Raw genomic sequence first — 17,940 nt, 5'->3', positions numbered from 1 at the left:
GCTGGCAAACAGTAGGTATGAAAAAAGTAGTAAGTACTATAATAATAAAACTTAACTGAAGAATCTATTAAATTATCCAAAAGAGAAAAAGGTTGTCTGATAGCTTTTAAACCAACACAATAAATTAGCATCAAGGAAAGAAAGGAATTCAGCTTGCTTTGTGGAATCATTCAAATTACTATGCCATAAAAGGCCCCATTCCAAATCTAGCATCCCAATGGAACTTAATTAGAAAAAGCAATATAGAACAGAGTTAGACTGTCTAGTTTTTAAACTCATCTCTGCTACTTACAAGCCATTTACTCTTGGACAAATGACCTCATCTCTATGTCCTAGCCCCATATCTGACAAATTAGTTTAATATCACCTTCCTCACAGGGGTGTTGTAAGAAGCAAATATGTAACAGTGTCGGCTTCATAATCATTCACTTTTCCCCAGCTTTATTATCAATTATGATATTGGCAATGATACATCAGTATAAAATAGCCAAATCCTGAACTAGGGAGGCAGTAGATCACTAACAGCCATGCTTCCTAAATGTCAACCATTTTCCCCATTTCACAAACTTGGACCTCAGAGGCTCCGCTGCCAAGTAAAGACCCAAAATAATCCACACTTAGCATTTTCAGGCTGTGGCAGATGACTCATGATCCCTTCCTTGAGTAAAATGATTTATTTACCCTAGAGTATCAAGGATTGCATTAGTCCTCCGTCTCCTCCAAAGGTACTGCTGTGACACTAAAGGCTTAACAGATCCTAGCAGATTCGTCCTCATTCTAGACAAAGGCAACAGCAGCGTTTTACTTGTTGTAGACTATATTTTACTACAAGGCCCTTGTCTGGTTAACAAAAGTTTTCAGAGAGAATATGACAGATTAAAAGCCCCCAGACTTGTTCCCAACAAGGAAAAAGAAAATTTAAACTCATTTGAGCTGTAGTAAAATAAAGATTTTATCAATGTCATAGAATGGAACTGAGGAAATGGCCTAAAATCCTCGCAAAACTATGAGTAGAAATTCATGATTGGTTCTTCATTCTTTCAACTTACTAACTCTGTCATTAATTTATTAGCCCCTTACTACCCCAGTAATTTTACATCAATTATGCATAGTGCCAACATCATAGGAGTCTAGAGACAGCTAGATTGGAGCTATCAATTAATTAAAGCTAATAACAGCATCACTTTCTACCAGACTCTGAGCCAGCTGCCTGCTACCAGCAAGCAAATATGCACTTCCTCAGATACACTAGAAATTCCTCTGGCCAAGTCCTGATTAATCCAACCCTTTCAAAAACACCAAGGAATAAGCTTTTCCAGGAAGGCCCTACTGTGGTTTTCAAAACAGCACAAATGTCAGAACTTTATTGAAAAAACAGACCTGGGATGCTTGTCCACAGTGGTCATGTAGCTGCTCAAATAGATTCTGTTTAGCAGAATCATGTTTTGTATCTCTACGGCCCCTAGTTCTCCTGCAAGGTCCCCATATTTATTTAGAGGCAAAAACAACACACTTTTGTTTGAACCACATAGCCCAAACTGGAAGAGAGAAGGCGATAAGGGCATTACTTACAAACAAAGAACATGAACATGTAATTTAGAAAGAAAGAAAACAAGATATTACTATGAAAAGCCATAAAATCAATCTAGCTATACAAAAAATTAAAATACAATGGCTCCCTTTAATACCACACATAAACAGAATCTTCATATCAATGTTAATAATGGTTTGAAGAAGCAGGTAGCTGCTTCAGAACTTATCCCAGCTGTATTTTCACACTTACAGTTATTTGGTTAATATCTACCTTCTCCATCATATCTTGATATTAGCCAGGAGAGCAGAAATTCTATTTCTTCTCACATGCCTCAGTGCCTAGAATTATGTCTGACACATAAATGTTTCAACATTTACTCAGTAAACAAATGAATACAGGTGAGTGAATGAATTGCTGATACAAGTGTTACATTGGTCTTTTCCAAAAGATAATACCTAGCAAATATTTCAAAAATATCCTTACAATTAACCCAGTAACTCCATTCCTAAGAATTTATCCTAAAGAAATTAAAGACTATGCACATAAGTTATTCAACATAATGACATGTACACTCCATTACTTACAAAAATGATGGCATAACTGGAATACTAAGCTACTATCAAAGAAAAAGATACCATAAAACTATTAATATGAGGAAAGACTAGAAATGTTAACTCTTTTTCAGCTGGGCAGTAATATGACTAATAGATTACTTTTAATGTAACACTTTGTATGATAACTTACATATATCCCTACTCAAACAGGTCATTCTCCAAAGTGAATGGCCTTAAAAATACAAATACAGGGGCCAGCACTGTGGTGTAGCTGGTTAATGCCCTTGCCTGAAGCGCTGGCATCCCATATGGACAGCGGTTCTAGTCTCAGCTGCTCCTCTTCCGATCCAGCTCTCTGCTATGGCCTGGGGAAGCAGTGAAAGGTGGAGCAAGTCCTTGGGCCCTGCACCCACGTGGGAGACCCGGAAGAGGCTCCCGGCTCCTGGCTCCTGGCTTTGGATCGGCGCAGCTCCAGCTTGCGGCCATCTGGGGAGTGAACCAGTGGATGGAAGACCTCTGTCTCTACCTCTCTGTAACTCTATCTTTCAAATAAATAAAATAAATCTTTAAAAAAAAAATACAAATATAGGCTCACTGTAATATACTTGTTAAAAACAGCCTGGACATTTCCACACTCCAGTCATCTTCTGTTATCTCATAGATGAGATTTTTTGGGTATATGTGCCAGCTAAATTGAACAATATTTTAACTGCTAACAAAATAGGAACCACTTACTCAACATAATCTTAAACCCCCAACTCCATACTCCAGTGATTTTGTAAACAGATCATGGGAATCTAAAAGTTGGAATTCCCACATTTAGACTATCGCCCTGAGGAGGTTGCAAATGGACACCCAACCTGAGAAGCCTCCAAAGGGACACCCAGAAGTCAGTAGCCAGTGCTTTCAATGTATGTCCACCCTCCTGGTTCAGGGAAGAAGACAAAGAATGTGTAATAACTGAATCTATAATGTGTCCCAGCTCATTTAAAGCATTCTCTTATATCATCCTTCACAATTCTTAATAAGAAAGTCCAGCCTACCCTGATACACACCTACATTAATTCTGTTTCCACACAGATGCACCACTGTCACACGTGGTACCAAGAGATCTAGTCATGAGGAAGGAACTTCATAGCATAGCAAGAGTCAGTAAAGACACTAAACACTTTAAATCCATACGTCTAAAACTCTGCCATATCCACAGGGAAATTATATTGAATATAGGTGCCCGTGGAGAAAAGACCCTACATTAATTAACTACAACAAAATTCCCTAAGAATAGTCAAGGGCTAGCACTGTGGCGTAGCAGGTTAAAGCCCCAGTTTTGCAGTGCCAGCATTTCATACGGGCTCCAGTTCAAGTCCCAGCTGCTCCACTTCCGGTCCAGCTCTCTGCTATGGCCTGGGAAGGCAGTAGAAGATGGCCCAAGTCCTTGGGCCCCTGCACCCATGTGGGAGACCCAGAAGAAGCTCCTGGCTCCTGACTTCAGATTGACCCAGCTCTGGCCGTTGCAGCCATTTGGCGAGTGAACCAGTGGATAGAAGACTGACTCACTCTCTCTGCCTCTCTATAACTCTTTCAAATAAATAAATCTTTAAAGAGAGAGAGAGAGAGAGAGAGAAACTGCTGTAACCAAAAAAAAAAAAAAAATCAACAGTGATCTCTTCCTCTGTATTACACAGGCCATTATGGTGATCTCTGTCTCCCAGTCAGACTCCTCAACATTCTAATCAAGTTCTAGATAAGCACCTCAAAGTTGAGAATTACTGCCTCACCATGCACCAATAGCAAGGTTTTCTAAAAATTTCTAGAATTTCATGACTCTTGCTTTTTGATAGCTATCTTCCTAGTGGGACAGGAAACACAATATGCAAATCTATGAAAGTCCTAAGACCTGTTCTGATTTCCATCAATACCTCAGAGCCCCTGGAGTGTTTTCCAGCCTGCTCTCATTGTGAGGGCAAGAGCATCCCTTAGATAAATCTCAGGTGAACAGCTCACTTGAATTCCAGCAAAAAAATAAAGTGCTCACATGTCTTAGGTCACATTTATTGTTGCTGGCTGATAAATCCCGACATCCTATCACTACCCTATTTTAACTTTCCACCACCAATATATGAAATAAGCACCTTAATCATATTTTCTAATTATACCATCTGTATTTGTCCAGTCAGTGCTTCCAAACATTTTTTACATATGCCATGATGTAATGAAAAGAACATCTATACAACACAACGAAGGATAAACAAGGCTGTTCTTAGCTGAAGGACAACTGAACTGGAGCTCTAGTGAGTGACCCCAGCCCACAGTGGTAAGGAAAATCTGTATTATATTTTACAGGAAAATATTTCCAACAGCATACAAATTGAGGAGCTACCAAGACAATCAGTTCTGACTTATCTTTCTTGAAAAGCTTACTTAGCATATTTTTAATCATAAAAGGAAGCCAGATTTTGTCAAAAGTGAATTTGATCCATTTTCATCAGCCCAAAATACCAGCAGGAATTCCCAGCAGTCAAAAATAATGAACTTTTTTTTTATTTCAATTCTGTATGAACTTCATTAGCAAATGGATTAGGAGAAAGCAAGCTCTAAGATGCAGAAACCTTCATAGTCAAGGTACCCATTTGCTCCAAGGAAACAAGGCATACTCCAAAGTAAATAAAAATCCAGTTATGCTATTACCAAAGCAGATAATAGAGATAGGAAATGAATAGGCATCTTCTATGCAAAGCTAATACTGTGCATTTATAAGAAATAACTATAGCATAGCATACTGCCTTCCCCATTTGAATCACTTCTTTTGCCCTTGCCTACACAAGACCTCAAAGTTTCAAAAACATTAACATTTTTTGGCTGGCGCCGTGGCTTAACAGCCTAATCCTCCGCCTTGCGGCGCCGGCACACCGGGTTCTAGTCCCGGTTGGGGCACCGGATTCTGTCCCGGTTGCCCCTCTTCCAGGCCAGCTCTCTGCTATGGCCCGGGAAGGCAGTGGAGGATGGCCCAAGTGCTTGGGCCCTGCACCCGCATGGGAGACCAGGAGAAGCACGTGGCTCCTGGCTTCGGATCAGCGTGATGCGCCGGCCGCAGCGGCCATTGGAGGGTGAACCAACAGCAAAAAGGAAGACCTTTCTCTCTGTCTCGCTCTCTCACTATCCACTCTGCCTGTCAAAAAAAAAAAAATTAAAAAAAAAAAAAAAACATTAACACATTTTTCCTTTCTTAGAGGATACAATTCATGATTACTTGTAAGTTTGTAAATTGAGGGGTTTTATTTTTAAAGGCTAGAATAGAGTAAGAATAAACAAGAGAATGAATGGTACTCAAGACATACTGCATCTTATCTGCTTCAGGAGTATATAGTACATGAGAATATCTGTACTGAAATGTTTCTAATATTACCTACGAATTGTACATTTTTTTGATACAACAAAGAAAATCTAAAGATGAAATCCACTTCAGAACATCATAAGGGAGAGATTTCAGTAATTTACAGCTGGGTGACAGAACGCAAATAGTGAAAAAGAAAAGTGGCTGAGAAAGCATTATTTTAAGGATAAATGACACCTGTCGAACAAGAACCTGCTGGGCACTAAAAAGATAACTGGAACAGAAGGACTTCATCGGGTGTGTTTCTCTTTTACTTAATAAATCTTGGATAAGAACTCTTTTCACCAATTTGCGTTTTCATGACTAATTCTGACTCCTAAGTAGCAGGAAGGTAATGCCATAGAGGACCTAAGCATTCTAACCATGAATATAAACATTAAAACCTGGTGTCTGGTTCGGAACTGATCCCAATAAAACTAGTCTTAACGCACACTCTGGTTCTTCAGCTTCACCAGCACATGCCTTATTGTTTGACATGCCTTTGGATTTTCTTCAGAGATAAAGAGACTTAAAAAAGAGAACCTTGGGCCGGCGCCATGGTTCAACAGGCTAATCCTCCGCCTTGCGGCGCCGGCACACCGGATTCTAGTCCCGGTTGGGGCGCCAGATTCTATCCCGGTTGTCCCTCTTCCAGTCCAGCTCTCTGCTGTGGCCCGGGAAGGCAGTGGAGGATGGCCCAAGTGCTTGGGCCCTGCACCCGCATGGGAGACCAGGAGAAGCACCTGGCTCCTGGCTTCGGATCAGTGAGATGTGCCAGCCACAGCGGCCATTGGAGGGTGAACCAACGGCAAAAAGGAAGACCTTTCTCTCTGTCTCTCTCTCTCTCTCTCACTATCCACTCTGCCTGTCAAAAAATAAAAAATAAAAAAATGTTAAAAACCTTTAAAAGAAAAAAAGAGAGAGAACCTTAGTTAATGAACAGGTCAACACGTGTTCCAGAACATGAGGGAGAGATGCCCAGTATTTACTCTCTCACAATACAGAAAACTGTGGCAGATATTTGTGTATATAATGTGTGTACATATACTTTCATAACCTATTAGCACTGGCACAGTTAAGTCAGAAATAACCAATGATTAACTCTAAATCCAAAATGCATCAGATGTTAAAAAATTTTTTTTTAAATGACCTGATTTTTCAACAAAAACATAGCACAAAAAAGAGTAGAGGGAACTACTATAGAAAGAAATGTATCAACAAAATACAATGTGTGGATAGACCTTGTTGAGATATGTACTTCAACAAAATATCTGCTAATAAGGCATTCAAAAAGCTTTTGTGAACATGAAGTAACTATTTGACAACAGTCTTTTATTTATTTAATGACAATAGCATTGAGGTTATGTATTTAAACTTCTTATCACATCAAAGATATATGACTGGCATTTATGTGGGTGAAAGTACAACTAAAATTTTCTTTACATATTTCTGTAGGTATATAGGGGAGAAACAAATGAAGACCAGCCATACACTGACATTGTGCTATGTAACAGGCACATGGTGGGTTCATTCTACAACTCCATTTTTGTGTATGGCTCAAAAATTCTACCACAAAAAGTTTCTAAAAATTAAATAATCTTCTTTCTCCAACCCCTATCAGAGTGTCAGGGGTGGAAGGGGCACGAATCTTCTGCCAAAGGCATCAACTTATTCTTTTTTTTTTTTTTATGATTTATTATTTGAAAGTCAGAGTTACACAGAGAGAGGAGAGGCAGAGATAGAGAGAGAGAGAAAGAAAGAGAGAGAGAGAGAGGTCTTCCATCCGCTGGTTCACTCCCCAATTGGCTGCAATGGCCAGAGCTGCGCCGATCCGAAGCCAGGAGCCAGGAGCTTCTGCCGGGTCTTTCACATGGGAGCAGGGGCCCAAGGACTTGGGCCCTCTTCTACTGCTCTCTCAGCCATAGCAGAGAGCTGGATCAGAAGTGGAGCAGCCGGGTCTGCCCAGATGGGATGCTGGCGCTTCAGGGCAGGGTGTTAACCCACTGTGCCACAGCGCCAGCCCCAACTTGTTCTTAAGACAGCCTGTACACACAGCTCAAGTACATGTCACCTTGTTCACTGATACCCCATCTCTCAGCCTGCTCAGCCTGCTCAGCTGTCCCCAGGCACACAAGTCACCTGGAGAATCCTGGAGCAATTCATTCTTTGCATCTGCTAGGCCAGGAGAGTTCTTGTTGTTTTTTTAAGACATTCTTCCCCAGTCCCACTAGTATCAGAGCCACATGAAGGATTTAATGCGCCGTAAACCTTACTCAGTAACATTAAAAAGCTCTCTAAGGAGAGAAAATCAGAAGTGATATAAATGATAAGTCCACATCTCGTGATCCATTGTAAACAAAGATCTGTCAAAAGCCATATGGTGGGGCTGGTGTTGTGGCATAGTGGGTTAAGCCACTGCCTGCAGTGCCAGCATCTCATATGGACTCTGGTTCCAGTCCTAGCTGCTCCACTTCCCATCCAGCTCCCTGCTAATCCACTTGGGAATGTGCTTGGGCCCCTGCACCCATGAGGGAGACCTGAAAAAAATCACTGTCTCCTGACTTTCAAATGGCCCAGCTCTGACCACTGCAGCCACTGGAGAGTGAACCAGCGGATGGAAGACCTCTGTCTCTCCCTTTCTCTCTCTGTAACTCTGCCTTTCAAATAAATAAAATCAAATTTTTTTCCTTTTTTTTTTTTTTTTTTTTTTTGTTTTGACAGCCAGAATTAGACAGTGAGAGAGAGACACTGAGAAAGGTCTTCCTTTTCTGTTGGTTCACCCCCCAAATGACTGCTACAGCTGGCACGCTGCACCGATCCGAAGCCAGGAGCCAGGTGCTTCCTCCTGGTCTCCCAGGTGGGTGCAGGGCCCAAACACTTGGGCCATCCTCCACTGCCTTCCCAGGCCACAGCAGAGAGCTGGACTGGAAGAGGAGCAACCGGGACAGAATCTGGCGCCCCAACTGGGACAAGAACCTGGGGTGCCAGCACCGCAGGCAGAGGATTAGCCAAGTGAGCCACGGTGCCGGCCTAAAATCAATCTTAAAAAAATAAAAAAGCCATGTTTTAGAAACATGATTGCTGTCAGTGTCCACTTTCTTTTACCACAATCTCACAGTTCTGCCGCTCATTGGCTATGTAACACTGGGAAATTCTACTTAACCCCACTGTGCTTTCATTTTCTCATCTACAATAACTATTATATCTACTTCATAAGGTCATGCGAATTAAAGGAGTAAGTCTAAAGTACTTAGAACACAGTTTGACACACAGTTTAAAAGTTGTTTATCAGGGGCTCGTGTTGTGGAGTAACAGGTTAAGCATCTCATGAGTGCCAGTTCAAGTCCCAGCTGCTCCGCTATCCATCCAGCCATCTAATGCTCCTGGGAAAGCAGCAGAAGATGGCCCAAGACCTTGGGCGCTGTACCTGTGTTGGAGACCCAGAGGAAACTCCTGGCTCCTGGCTTCAGATCGGCCCAGCTAGAGCCATTTTGGTCATCTGGAGAGTGAACCAGCGGATGGAAGACCTTTCTCTTTCATTCCCTTTTTCTCTCTCTCTCTTTCTCTTTCTCTCTCTCTTTCCATCCTTCTGTAACTCTGCCTTTCAAATAAATAAATAAATCTAAAAAAAAAAAAAAAAAAAAAAAGATTGCTGGGGCTGGCACCGTGGCTCACTTGGTTAATCCTCCACCTGTGGCGCCAGCATCCCACAAGAGCACCAGTTCTAGTCCCGGTTGTTCCTCTTCCGGTCCAGCTCTTGCTGTGGCCCGGGAGGGCAGTGGAAGATGGCCCAAGTGTTTGGGCCCTGCACCCACATAGGAGACCAGGAGGAGGCACCTGGCTCCTGGCTTTGGATTGGCATAGCCCGGGCCGTAGCGGCCATTTGGGGGGTGAACCAATGGAAGGAAGACCTTTCTCTCTGTCTCTCTCACTGTCTAACTCTGCCTTGTCAAAAAAAATAAAAAAGATTGCTGAAAAGCTAAGTTTGATAACTTGCACATGTTAAACTGCTGGTTATTTTTCATACACTTCTGTTACAAATAATCACCTAAGTGTTCTAAGCTCTTGGTCTTAAATTTAGGAGGACTTACACTCTCCCTCCACTTCTTACTTGCCCTGATTTTCTATATTCCAATAAAGTCAACACATTTTTTACAGACAGCTCTTACAAGGTCAGTACACTTATTAATTTATTCCTCAAACTTTTGGGAAGATGCACAAAACATCATTTTCCTTTACTGTTTCCTTTTTACTATTACCAATTTAAAAACAGATATACTTATTTAAAAAGCAAAGTTTCACAATGAAATTAGATCAGTCAGTAGAATGCTTCCTAATACACTGATGCAGTGTCACCAAATACAACCACCACGTGTAGTCTAATTTCAATTACTGACATCAAGAACAACAGTCAGCTCTGGCACATACAAGTGTCTAAATAAAGATCCTGTTGCCATGCAAACATTACCAAGTAAAACAATTTTTAAAAGCCACAAAAAGTGTTTAAAGTGTAAAAGGCAAAGCTACATAAATTCAACACTCCCCAAAATTGTCTTTAGAGTCCAAGAATGTTTTGGCCATGGGTTGAAAATATACTACAGTACAGGGAAAATGGGCTGAAAGTTCCCTTTTGTGAAAACTAAATTATTAAAAGAGTATTTCCCGAACTCCTAACTACTCTCACAATGATTAAAATAAGAATCTGCTAGGTGTTTTTTGAGGAAAATTTCTATGCACAGGAATCATCAATGGGCCATAATTCTCATCCAGAAAAAAAAAAAAAGAAAGTTGACAACACATAGGTAAATTCCATGCTTAAAAAAACTCTCAAACACTGTTACTAGACATATCCTCATCTTCCCCCAATTGATTTTTTAAAGCAAGCAAATCATACTCTAAAGAACTACATTTACAAGTTAGTTCAAAAAGCCAATGAGCTTTATGAATTTATGATCATTCAAACTGGACCATAAATTATAAAAACACCTTTACATGTATGAGAGCATTATCTCCAAATGATAAGTGAAAACCAACTTCCTCATATTTACAATTGTAAAGTTGTTTTTTCCCTAAAGGAGGCTTATATTCAGACTTCAGAAAAACTCAGTGAGTCAGCAATATTAAATGAAATGCTGTTATCTTAAGTAAAAATAACTTTAAAATGTCAGATAAATGTACCAACTGTAATTTATGACAACGAAGACCATGAGGTACGGGGTGGGTTTTATTGAATTTCTATAGAAATCTGGTTCCCAAATTCAATATGTAATCTCACACTATTTGTATATGTAAATATGTGTAGCAAATGTCTCCAATAAAACTTCACTAACTTATAACAGACAATTGTAACAAACCAATTAGGATAAAGAAATGCAGCAATATAAAGAACAAAAACTATGTGAAAGTCAAACAATGGAAAAAAATTAATCCTTCAGAGCTTCCATTAGTCATCAGAATCATCTTACAATAAATCTTTTTTATTTGTGGAGAATTGAACATTTGAAGCAGCACTATTGAAACTTATTGGACTTTAACAATACCTAGTTTTATTCTCTGCCCCATCCCCTTCTATAACTACCACATGACATACTTTTATTTTTAATGAATTAAAAATAAGTTTCTCTGAGAATTCTGAAACACTCATAGAACAAAAATAAAGATTCTGGGTCTAAAGTATGCCCAGATAGGGAAGCAATCACTCCTTTAATAATTTCAAGCCTTTTTGTTTTTTTTTTTTTAAGAAACAGGTAACTACTTTTAACATAAAGTTAATGTCTATATTGCAAAGCAAACCAGAAAATTGTCTGTAAGCATTACAAAATTACACTTCTCATGTTTAAGACATGCAAATCATGAGTCTTAGAAAACAGTATTAATATATAGAAGCAACAGAAAACTTACCCTAAAATATAGGTACTGATAGTACCAAAACCATTGGCCATTCCTACTAACTCCCCAGTTCCTCTTTCCTTGATGTATAATGCTCCCTATCCCTAAGGCTTCTATCAGAGGTCTGAGCCAGCACAGACAGCTCTGCTTAACTCCAACAAAAGGTAGGCCCATTGCTAGATCCCTAAGCCAGTTTCTGATCTTACTTCCTCATGAGAAAACAGCAGAAGCAAAGGTTCCTGGTACACATTGGCCCCTGCACTGCCCTCACCCTGGTTTCAGCTGATAATCAATCTATATGTAGTGAAGCACTAGTAGTTGGACACAAATAATCAAGAGGTCAACTCTAATCTATTACACTATCAGTCTGTTGAGAGCAGAGACTCGTCCTATTCTTTTCTCTCCAAGAAGTTTGCTCATCCTATGGTTCCTAGGTGTCCAATACATGCCTCATGAATCAATGTACATAGTTATGTTGAATCTCGAAAGTTAGAAAACAAAGAAGTGGAATCAGCCAAAAAGAAAACAGAGAAATACAAAGGGAGATATGAAAACCCGAGAGAAATAGCCACTCCGTGAAGAGACAGTGAAAGCAACCAGAAGTTAGTATCAATGTGGGAACACACATGACCTGCCCATCACAGGCTTAAGTTCTAATTGGTTCTACTGTTCCAACCCTTCTTTGTTAGGTTCTACTGTGTAGATCAAAGCAAGCAACACCACAAACCTATCATTTCTACAGCAATGGGAAAGGACAGAACTATTTAGAAGTTTCAAAGGCATTTTTAATCCCTCCACAGGTCTATTCATTCACAATTTTAAACTTAAGATAATCAGTTTCTCTTGTCTTAGGTCTACAATCGAATGAAGTCAGAAAAAAAGCAAAAATGTAAATATGATTTTAAATTTTCAAAGGTTCTTCCCTTAGACATTATGTCAATATATAATGATAAAAATTGTTATATTAAACAAATATTTGATGTTAAAGCATAAAAGAAACTTTAAATTTATCACAGTGAGTTTATTAAAAGATAACATAAATTGAAGATGACACTTCATTATACATGAATCCATATCATATGTATAGGTTTACTGTGAGCAGGGAGTCATATTTTTTAGCTTACTATTTAAGGTAAAGGGTGATAGTAACTGACCAATTAAAAATGTTTATTCGAGAGTCTAGGTGCCTTATTTATTTTTCTTATTACATATTTACATCATGGGTAAACCCTTCAAGAAATAAACTTGGCTAATCACATTCCAAATATGGTCACAATGGTAAATCGATAGATTGATTTGAGTCTATCAAAAAGAATTTTAAAACATAACAGAAATGTTTTTCCTTTGAACTAATTTACTTAAAAATGATACATATCAAAAAGTGGTCATAATTCTTCCTCAGTCCACAAATAAATAAGACAAATATGAAACTACTTACATTGTATTTTGAGATGTTTTTGTGTTAACTGGAGAATAGTCTCTCTGAGATTATGTTCTTTTAACCTACATTTTATACAAATGGTATTTAAGTTTAAAATGTATTTGATTTGGGGTGAGCACTGTGGCACGGTGGCTTAAGTAGCTGCATGAGATACCCACATCCCATATCAGAGTGCTGGTTCAAGTCCCAGCTACTCCACTTCCATTCTAGTTTCCTGCTAACAAACCTAGGAAGCAGAAAATGATGGCTCAAGTACTTGAGTCCCTGCCACCCAGACCTGGTTAGAGATTCTGGCTCCTGGCTTTGACCTGGCCCAGCCCTGACTGCTGTAGTCATTTGGAAAGTGAAATCGTGGAAGATATTTCTCTCTCTCTCTATTCTCCCTCTCTCTCTCTCTCTCTTCCCCACCCACCCCATCTGTCACTCCATCTTTCAAATAAATAAATATTTTATAATATATTTGGTTTAGCTTTATAACTTTGCCTTTTTGTAGAAAATCTCTTCTGTGTTCTATGAAGACTAGTGTCCTAACAAAATGATGGAGAAGGGGAGAGACACAGGGAAGAAACAACAGTTTTGTTGTAAAGAAAAAATAAGAATGTTAAATGAAACATAAAATCTGAGTACAGTTAGATAATTTTTGCACCACAATACTAAAAGTGAATTTTCTTCAACTTATAATTTCAATTATGATTGTCTAAATACTTATATACAGCTGAAGATCTATATACATAATTCTATTTCAATTTTAAGTGAAAATAAGAAAGATTTACAATCAAGGCTATAGCCATAGGATTTTTATTTGTATTTGAAAAAGAATGAAAAATGGAAGCTCTTTTTATGTAAAATCGCCATGACTGGTTAGTTGAAACAATAGTGGATACATTCCCAATACCAAGATGGATATGAAAAAAATAAGCAGCATAGTATCATAAAATTTGTAGCTTACTTTGTGCCTTTTCACAGAAGTTTATCTGAAAGCCTAAAGTAAAAGAGATAAGTTCCAGTTCATTTACTGTAAGTCAAACAAACGAAAATTAGAACATGACATTGCATTTTTATATTACATTCTGAGTAAAACTAATTCAAGAACAGTTCAAATCACATTACTCCATTACAGAGACATTGATAACATGTGGGCTTTCTTTAAGAACCCAGCTTTCAGATGTAGATGTGCTATATTATACAAAACTGAAATCAAATTTTAATTATTAGTCTTAATGCTTATTTTTCTCATTTACTCAATTAAAAAAGAATAGCTATTAGGCCTTCAAAAGTTACTAGTAACTTTTAACAGTTCTATCAATTTTTTCAATGTTTTCAACCTACAAATTTAAAGTATACTACAAGTTATTTTATTCACTCAAATTACTGAGTTAGAACTACTCATGATTAATCACTACTGAGAGTTCAAAACTTTTTGAGGTCCATGGATTGTAAAACATGAAACACATATAAAGCAACATTTCCTACTCAATTAGCTAAACTCAAATGATAACTACTACTTAAGATGGGCTGCAATTCTTCTAAAGTAGGCCTTTAAAAAATAAATAATCAGTGTCCTTGGGAATGATAAAGTAGAGCAGGATTAGATGTCATAGGAAGAAAACCTGTGAATTCCTCTTTGAAACATTTTCTGAATCTATTTGGACTGAGTTCACATCATATACAGATATAGTTTTTAATAAAATGTACCACGTAAAATCAGCCATTTAAAACAAAAGCCTTTGTGAAATATCTATCTATGCTTGAGTTTATTACTGCTTTGAGGAACAAATAAAAGGAGTTTGTGTTTAAGCAAATTCACTCAAAACATGCAGGCAAATACGCCAGGAATAAAGGAAAGATATGTTTAAGCAGCCTTTCCTACCCAGTGATAAAAATTTTTCGAATTCTAAGAATATAAAGACATCATAATGTACAAAAAGTCAAAACGCTAATGTAGCCACTTTGACACAAAGACTGCTTTGGTGCACCACAAAAGGCAGCCACTGGTGACTAGCTAATCACACAGAATGCTGGGAATGGAGGGGCCTGCCCGGCATGAGGTCCTGAGACAAACCTGGCTCATGTCCTGGCCAAGTCTCTCTACCACTCAAAGTCCATGTTGCCCCACCAAATAAGCAGCAGGAACAGGATCCAGAAAGAAAAATTAGACATCTGTGGGGCTTATCATCCTAACTAAAAGCCAGTCAGCCTCCTACCAGGCAAAATGAAGCAAGCACAAAGTCAGGAAGAAGCCTCTCCAAGTCCAGAGGCAAGTCTCCCTCTACTTCCCACCCCAAGGAAGAGAACGATCATCTCCAACACAGCTGGAGAGGAAAATGGGAAACACTGAACAATCCTAAGGCAACAGTTACTCTTCTTTCTGCTGCTCTAATTATGGTGAGTGATAGCTACTAGGTAGCAAAAAGCAAAGGGAAGAAGGGAAGAGATGAACAAACCAGAAAAACAACCTTGCAAGTTACATGAGAGAGAATCAGTTACATCTGTATTCAAGGTTGCATAAAAAGTTACAGAATAAAGTGTACAATGGGGAAAAAATGCAAAGGCCTATGTGACTGAAAACATTAGAATGTTACCAATTATGGCTCTACCACATCAAAAGCTAAACCCAAGTTAAGTGCTAAGAAGCTCTCAAAATGAAATCCTGCCATCAGAACAGAATCAATACAAATTCTAAAAGTCTTGGAGGTGAAATTCTCAAAGAATAACTATAAATCTGCTTTTCTTTAAAACCTAATGGGGGGGGGGCACATTGTAGTGTGGCAGGTAAAGTCACTGCCTGTGATGCTGGCATCCCATATGGGCAGCTGTTTGAGTCTCAGCTGCTCCACTTCCATCAAGCTCCCTGCTGATGCATCTGGGAAAGCAACAGAAGATGGCCCAAGTTCTTGGGCCCCTGACACCCAGGTGGAGGACCCATAAGAAGCTGCTGGCTCCTGGCTTTTGGCTTGCACAGCCTTGGCCACTGTGGCCATTCGGGGAGTGAACCAATGGATGGAAAATCTCTCTATGTAGCTCTGCCTTTCAAATAAATACATAAATCTTTTTAAAAAAAATCACAATACATTTATGAAAAGACCTGCAGAAGCCAGAAAGTTGTGCTTACAGTAGTACATATCTGGGAAATAGCTCTACTAGCTCATACACATAGGGCAAGGAGGGGCGCAGGAGACTGCCAACAAGAGAGCAATATCTTGTGCCAGAGAAAGATGCTGGGGAAGAGATGGTGAGGAAAACTTTCAGTACCTTAAATTTAACAACATGAAAACTTGTGGGCATGCTGCTGCTGTACTATCCATGAATATTCATTCCCATGTGTTCAATTCATGAGATCTCCATTGTCTCCAAAATTCTGCCTTCTCATTCACTTAAAGTTCTACATCTAGGAGTGCTAGATACCAACTCAATCTGTTGACAGTCACCAATTAATTACAAGTCTTGTGGGCCACACTCTTATGTCTTAGCGAGTTACCTATACCCTAGGATATAATTTTATATGATCTTGTGTTTCAATTTCTGTGTTGTAAGTGGGGGGGGGGGGGATTTAAGTCATCTTTATTTTACCTAGTCCCAGGCAAGTTTATTTTAAGTCAATACTTCCAAGAATAGGATAGATAGGACAGAATGCATGTAAGAAATAAACCTACATGGGCTTCTTTCTTCTTTTTTCTTCCCTACGCCTCTCATCCTCTTCTAGCTCTTTCCTACAACATCTCCTGTTCTCATTCTCTTACCTCAATTTTAGGATAGTCTCAACTTGAAACCTGTAATTTATTGTATTTACTAAATAAAGTGAGACAGTCCTATATTAACTTATAGGGCTGTTTAGGACATATGTAAGTGTATTTAAAAAAAAAAAAAAAAGGAGCAAGTTGTATTTGAAAAAGGAGAAAACAAAATGAGGGGTGCCAGGAGACTTTATGCTATTTCCAACTGCAAAACTTTTGTCATTTCACTTGAGCCTTAGTTTTCTTATTTAAATAAAAAATTATCAGAAAATCTCCTGGAGCTTGAAAATAGTGTGTCAGGGGACCAGTGCTGTGGCACAGTGAGTTAAGCCACCATCTGCAGTGCTGGTGCACGATATGGGCACCAGTTCGAGTCCCAGCTGCTCCACTTCCAATCCAGCTCCTGCTAACATGCCTGGGAAAGCAGATGGTCCAAGTCCTTGGGCCCCTGCACCCACATGGGAGACCTGGAGGGAGGTCTTGGCTCCTGGCTTCAATCTGGCCCAGCCCTGGCCCTTGCAGCCATTTGGGGAGTGAACAAGCAGAAAGAAGATGGATTCTCTCTCAGCCCTGGCCAATACAGCCACTTGGGAATGAACCATCAGATAGAAGATCTCTCCTATCCCTATCCCTATCCCACATCCCTATCCCTATCCCTATCCCTATCCCTACCCCTACCCCTATCCCTATCTATCTCTCAGCCCCGGCCATTGTAGCCATTTGGGGAGTGAACCAACAGATAGAAGATACCATGCTCTGTCTCCGTTTCTGTCTCTGTAACTCTGCCTTTCAAATAAATAAATCTCTTAAAAAAGAAGAAAACAGTGTCTAAACCTAATTTTGCTTGTTTTGTAAAGGCCTTTTGGGGAGTTTGCAGTTATTTCTGTTCCTCTTCTTTTAGGCTGAAGGTATAACCCAGGGAGAGGCAGGGGTGTAAGCAGTTTCCCTCCTCATTGTTTCCTTCTGACTCCTTGGACAATCTAGACTCCTACACTGCTCAAAGTACATTATATCAGCGTCAGTATGAATCCACACTAATACAAAGATCAGAGCTTCCCCTCTAGGTCAGGCCACTAGGACTATGCTACACAATCTTCCTTCTGTCACAATCATGCCAACTCTCCATGTTTGCTACTTTCCACCTCAAAATCCTGATAAGTGCCTCAATATGCAGCTACCCATAGTACATCATTCTGGCTCTAACAACTAGGGAGTTAATCTACACTTGGTCTAAATTTGTATTTTCATTGTACTTGGAGCAAGTTCCACAAGATTTATTTCCTGCCTTCAGTTTTCTTAATCAAGAACTTAGTAACTTCAGGTTGTTTGTATCATTTAGAACCAATGATTTTATAAAATACCCATCAAATCTTTCCCACATTTCTTAAAAACACAAGATCTTGTCCTCATATACC

The 17,940-nt window shown here is 39.3% G+C and overlaps 1 protein-coding gene across 2 annotated transcripts in view; it reads right to left on the bottom strand.

Annotated features, from left to right (window-relative positions):
• The window catches only part of MAP2K4 (mitogen-activated protein kinase kinase 4), a 120,642-nt gene that overhangs the window by 93,081 nt on the left and 9,621 nt on the right, over positions 1–17,940 (bottom strand). The window contains exon 2 of one of the 2 annotated variants that reach the window (XM_062216498.1): positions 13,741–13,773. The exons of the other annotated variant lie outside the window; for it this stretch is intronic. Within the exon in view, the coding sequence (XP_062072482.1) occupies positions 13,741–13,773 (33 nt within the window). The remainder of the gene's footprint in view (positions 1–13,740; positions 13,774–17,940) is intronic. 2 annotated transcript variants of the gene reach the window in all.

This window comes from Lepus europaeus, chromosome 18, assembly GCF_033115175.1.
Source record: "Lepus europaeus isolate LE1 chromosome 18, mLepTim1.pri, whole genome shotgun sequence".
NCBI lineage: Eukaryota > Metazoa > Chordata > Mammalia > Lagomorpha > Leporidae > Lepus > Lepus europaeus.
This window is presented reverse-complemented; position numbering and strand designations above follow the sequence as displayed.